Source organism: Megalops cyprinoides, chromosome 15 (genome assembly GCF_013368585.1).
Source record: "Megalops cyprinoides isolate fMegCyp1 chromosome 15, fMegCyp1.pri, whole genome shotgun sequence".
In the NCBI taxonomy this organism is placed as follows: Eukaryota; Metazoa; Chordata; class Actinopteri; order Elopiformes; family Megalopidae; genus Megalops; species Megalops cyprinoides.
In genome coordinates this window covers 1,144,121-1,150,120 of record NC_050597.1, presented here as the reverse complement: position 1 = coordinate 1,150,120, position 6,000 = coordinate 1,144,121, and the positions used below count along the sequence as shown (strand labels likewise).

Genomic DNA, 6,000 nt, shown 5'->3' with positions numbered 1-6,000 from the left:
AGAACGCTCGGACAACGCCCCTCTTTCACCACGCCCATTCTCTGGCCTTCGTTTCTAATCCGTAACTGTTTCCCTCCGCGTTTACCCAATCATACCTTCGTTTACTGTTTCTGCTTGTGACGTATTCCAGGTAACGTAGTAACATTGTAGTTGCTGATTGGCTAGTGATGTTTTGCGGCGATTGACGGTGGCGCTGGCGGCGGAGGAAAGAGGGAGGGGGAATCCGAATGGCAGTCAGCGGCGCAGCCGAAATGAGTCTGTCGAGTTTGACATAAAAAATAAAATTACCAAGAACGGAAGTTCGGAAATAAACTCCGTTACCGGCTTTGCTGTCGCAGGTCTCGTTGTACCACTCCGAGAGGCTGTGCGCCGCTCTGCTGGAAGTATTCGCCAGCTTGTTTTCAGGCGAGGAAGCCGAGGAGGCCCGGTCGGGTCCGGGAGAGGAGCGGCTGCCTCGGAGTTGGAGCTGGTGAGCGGTCGCACTTCGGCCTGTTCCAGCGCCGATTACACCACCAGTCATTCGTTTTAATTTAATTTTCACGTCTGTTGGGTGGCCAGTTAAATGCGAGAGGTCGCTGATTAGCTAGCCACAGATGTTTGGTTTAATACAGCCTCTTCATTCAGCGTTATCTCTTAGCCTAGCTGGTGGGTCGGGTAAGCTGGTTAGCTAAGGCCTAACGTTGGCTAATGGGCTGCCGAGCATCGCTCTGTTATCCACAGTGATTACATAAATGGCTGTTATGCTAACTGACTAGCTGGGTAATTAACCAGTCAGCACTGTATTGCGGAACATTAGTTAACGGTGACCTTTCAGTGCTGATTTATTAAGCGCTATCTGTCTAGCTAAGTTGGCTAACTGACTGTCGGTACCTGTCTCAAGTTCATTGGCACGATATCCATCGCCACCTAGGTAGAAAATTTGAGAGGCATCTGACTAAGGTGAGCTGCCTAGTCCTGATTCCATCAGCACCGGGTGAACTAGCCAACCACCTAGCCACGGAAACGAATGACATGATTGGCTTTGCATTGTATATTCGCATCAGTAGATTGGCAGGAGTGTTGTGTTCAGTGTCAGCCAGAGAGCCGATTGTCTCATTCAGATCGAAACAGAGGGAGCCGCAGCTAACGACTTATAGGTGTTTTGTGTAGCTGCCACAGTGAAATGAAAGTCTTTGTTGTATTGACCAAGCACGAATCTGGTTTTAGCACCCAACGTTTGCCGTGCAACTTGGCTGTGATTGTCGTGACTTGCTAGAGCATATTGTTGACTGAAAGTCACGTTTTGTGCAGGACCATGAGGGTGGTAATGTATGCAAGCATGTTTCCATGTTATTTTCACGAATATAATATATAATGTAATGATTGCAACTTAGTATAAGTCATTTACTGTAGAAGAATGACTGGCACGCGTTGAAACACTGTCTGCAAAGTGTATGCATTGCAGAAAAAAATGCACATCTTGCAAAGCTAGTCAGTCAGCCCAGGGATGTATAGCTAAGTATTTGAATTCTCTGCTTGTCAACACTATGGAAATATTGCTGCTCTGTAGAGTGACTGACCGGGGTATAGTTCCAAGCTTCAGCAGATAAGATCTTCGGTTCCTCCAGAGGCCCTACCACAGTGGTGCTGGACTGTGATGTGAACAGAGGAATCAGAGGTGTGAGAACACTCAGTTAAAGGGGACCTCAAGCAGCAAGGTGTTTCTGGGAAGAACTTTATCACAGACATTCCTGTCTGGCTCTCAGGCCTGGCCTTTTGGCGTTACAGAAGTGTTGGTGCTCTTTGGAGTGGGAAACCCGGGTTTGGTTCTTGCTCCACCAACGCTAAGCTGTGCATCCTTGAAAACCCCTTATTGCCACAAAACTTATATTGGTCAATTGTGCAGTGGAGCCCACACAAGAGCGTTGTTTCTTTGAGAGATCAACAAACCTGCAGGTTTTCAGATGGCACGAAGGTTAATAGCAGGTTTCAGTAATTATGTTCTGTTGAAAAAATTGCAGTGGCATGATTCTGTGATTATGAATAGTAACGCGTTTTTCTTTGCCTTTATAGAGAATATGTAACAGCTGTCACCATGACATCACGATTTGGGAAAACCTACAGCCGCAAAGGAGGCGACGGGAGCTCCAAGTTTGACGAGGTTCTGTCCAATAAGAGGGCGACGCTCAGCACCAAATGGGGCGAGACCACCTTCAAGGCACAGCTGGTGTCAAAGCGGACGAGCGGGGCCCTGGAGGTGAGCGAGGCCCCGAAGCGGCCGCGCCTCTCGGAGGAGGAGGGCTCCGAGGACCCCTTCGGCTTCGACAGCGATGACGACTCCAAGCCGGTGACATCCCGCGTCGTCAGACCGCCGTCTGCGGAGTTACGCCCCGCTGAGAGGCCGAGCAGCGCCCAGGTGCAGAACAGCCTCGCCGGGCAGGAGGCTGCCGGCAGTGATGGGAGCGCTGCACGGGGCCCGGACCCCCCCAGCGGCGCAGCGTTCAGCGGAAGCAGGGCTGCAGGTAAGAGCCACGCCGTGCTCAGGGTGAAGGGTAGAGCGTAAAGCCCTGAGCCTGGAGCACAGCGTCTCAGGTGTGAGAGTCACACTGTCCGGGACAGACACCTGACTCGCTCTGTTTTTACCGGTGGGAATTAAACTCCGAATGCAGTGTTACAGGAGGATCTGTATTTGGGCTTTGTGTTAATTTAACAGCAGTGCAGTGCTGCCCGGTCCTGTTGCTGTGTTTAGAAGTGAGTGTAGTGAAGCTGTTTTCTGTTGTGCATGTATTTATTTGTAATAATTTGTGATAAATCATGATGAACAGGTTGATGTTAAGTTTGTTTAATACACGGTAGCTGCTGGCTGAGTTTGTTTTTCACGTTTCATGAGTGCCAGCATTTTCCCGCGCTGCTGGAACCAAAGCACTGCGGTTAGCGTCGACCCTCGTTCACATGGAAGTGATACCGTCAGTTACTGCTGCCGGCCTTGTGTTGGAGGTGGCTCTGGGTAAAGGGGGGTGATGAGCTTATTTCAGTTCTGCAGCGCAGGATACAAGCGCAGTGGCGCTGATGGCTGGGGTCTGGGAAAGTAACTGTAACTGTGCTTGAGAGCCAGAGGTTACGAGCTGGGGTCCCAGCTGGGCACAGCTGTTTAAAGCTATGCAATTTGCTGCAGTAGATAAGTAAGAGTAGTAATGATAGCAGTTGAATGTTCGTTAAGTCTTTTTTTTTTTTTGACATTCAGATGCATGGGATAAAGTCTGAACGTACCACACATTTAAATGAATTGCATTGGAGCGATACAGCTTATGAACACTCTGTTTTCATTGGTATGTTTCCAGTAGTTTCCAGGAGTTTTCTGCAGGCAGCGGCTGGTGGGGATGTGCACCGCGCTGCAGTGTGTTGTGCCGTGCTCAGCTGTGTGTGTGTGCGTGTGCGTGTGAGTGCGAGTGCGAGTGCGTGCGTGTGTGTGTGCTGGGACGGGGTGATGGGTGTGTTCCTGCATGGCCCTTGGCTGGCAGCAGCTCCAGGACCTCGCTGCCCCCTCGCGCTTTTTCCTCTCCCTCTCTGTCTCGCTCTCACAGTGTCGCTGATTCAGGTGTGCATGTCTCTGATTCAGGTGTGCATGTCTCTGATTCGGGTGTGCGTGTCTCTGATTCGGGTGTGCATGTCTCTGATTCAGGTGTGCATGTCTCTGATTGGGGTGTGCGTGCCTCTGATTCGGGTGTGCGTGCCTCTGATTTGGGTGTGCGTGTCTCTGATTCGGGTGTGCGTGTCTCTGATTCAGAGGTTTCCCAGCTGGAGACCCTGCCAGCTGGAGAAATATGTGGCTTCCAAGCCAAGGAAAATGGTCTGTTTTTTAATTAAAGAGCTGAGTCACCCAGCGAATGAAGCTTTTTAGGCTTGAAATGTCTTGAAAACCAAGAGGCCCTATCAGATGAGCTAGCTGGTCCTGGTATGCACCACGGTGGGCAGCTCAAAGCTACAGTTGTAGCTGCAGTAGCTCCTCATGCCGGGTCTGAACCACAGGTGCTGGGCTGGGATATGTCCAATAGTGAGCGGTGGTGTGAGGGGCCTGGTTTGTGCAACAAAATGCATGATGGGAGTTCAGTGGGAGTGTCAGGTGCGCGTGCTCTGTCTAAAAGAGGAACTGATCTCGTCCTGATCATTACTGACCATTTATTTACAAATGGAGCAGGACACTCTGCTCTTCACTGCATCATGCAGGGAGAGTTACATCTCGCCTGGTCTGAAAGGCTCTGTCCGCACTGGACGCCTTTCTGGGCTGATTTCTGTTCGAGCCCGCGTTTGTGCAGGAGCAGATGGCGGTCTGCTGGAACGCAGGAACACTGACGCGGGTGAATCATGAGTGAAAAGCTTGGTGTTTTAAAATGTCAGGGCTGCTGCTCTCATTCCACCTGTCCGTTTACGGCACTCTGTCCCTCTCATACGCGGGGAAGGAAAAAAAGATACAATTTCCATTTGAGATCATCACCTTTAGTTTAGTACAACAAATTAGCGAATTCTGCAAGAAAAAAATATTTTTTTTTTCCTGAGAGATACATGTTCTGAACAGGAAAGAAAAAAAAACCTTCTTGTGTAAGACTGAGAGATGACTTTGACAAGTATTGGTACTAAGTGATACATTTGGTGGCAGTGTTCAGTAACAAACTATCACAGTTGCTTCCTAATACAGTTACTTTTAGAAACATGACCAAATTAATTGGTAACCCTGGTAAAATTCAGACGAGGAGCAAATTATGGTCTAAATGTCTGCTGTGTTTAAGGAAGATGTGTAGGCTGTGTTGGAAAGTTGTTGTGATTTAGCTTGTGCGGTTCATTTGTTCCTGAACCATATACCCTGGATATCCTTTCTAATATTAAACATCTGACCCACTGTCACCAAGCAGGAATGTCTCCTGTGGATAAGATCACATACTACTGATGCAAGAATGTGACACATTTCCCCGTTACCTTGAAAATGAGTCATGCTCTGGATTATTTGAAAAGAAGTCATTGGATCAGCACATGCGTGGCATCCAGGGACACATGCTCTCACCGCAGTGACCACAGCAGGGCCCACAGCAGGGCCCACAGCAGGGCCCACAGCAGGGCCCACAGCAGGGCCCACAGCAGTGCCCAGAGCAGTGACCAGAGCAGGGCCCACAGCAGGGCCCACAGCAGTGACCAGAGCAGGGCCCACAGCAGTGACCAGAGCAGGGCCCACAGCAGGGCCCACAGCAGGGCCCACAGCAGGGCCCAGAGCAGTGACCAGAGCAGGGCCCACAGCAGGGCCCACAGCAGTGACCAGAGCAGGGCCCACAGCAGGGCCCACAGCAGGGCCCACAGCAGGGCCCACAGCAGGGCCCACAGCAGGGCCCACAGCAGTGACCAGAGCAGGGCCCACAGCAGTGACCAGAGCAGTGCCCGGACAGGGCTCAGTGCCTCCCTACACTGACTGAATGATCTTATTCGATGAGCTGTCATATGAGTAGAATGCGCCAGGGAGCAGTTAGTGTGACAGAGTGTTAAGACAGTCATTAGCTGTCAGCTTGTTATCTCGCTTGCATCATTGCCTTGCCCTTGCAAGCCCTGCTTCCTCCACAGTGCCGCACTGTGCTCAGCCGGTGTAACTCACTCTGTAGGAGGGTTTTTCAGCTGCGCTCTGAGCAAGTCATATAAATCCGGTTACCACAGGCACATCACAGTCAGACTTCAGACAGTTTTCCCATCTAAAACCTCCATGAGTGTTTTCAGAACTTTAGAAATAAAACCAAAGGATTGGAACAGCCAAAAACCCTTGTAAAGGTTATACAGTATAAAACTATTTCATTTGAAATTTGCTCTAAAGTGACATCATGCAAGGAATTTGACCGAAGGTGGTATTGCGGTATGCTTTACCAATGTGACTGTGGTTTTTTGGATGGTTTTGTAGTTTGATGCTAACTGTATTTCATTGGCTCTGTACCTATTATACGCTGCACAATGACAATAAAGTTGAATCTAATCTCGCTCTTGTCA

The 6,000-nt window shown here is 49.9% G+C and overlaps 1 protein-coding gene across 1 annotated transcript in view; it reads left to right on the top strand.

Moving 5' to 3' along the window:
* The first annotated feature begins 224 nt into the window (after positions 1 to 224).
* Positions 225 to 6,000, top strand: part of wapla (WAPL cohesin release factor a) — a 30,950-nt gene continuing 25,174 nt past the window's right edge. The window contains exons 1-2 of the mRNA XM_036546917.1: positions 225 to 469; positions 2,053 to 2,501. Of these exons, the coding sequence (XP_036402810.1) occupies positions 2,075 to 2,501 (427 nt within the window). The 5' untranslated portion in view covers positions 225 to 469; positions 2,053 to 2,074. The remainder of the gene's footprint in view (positions 470 to 2,052; positions 2,502 to 6,000) is intronic.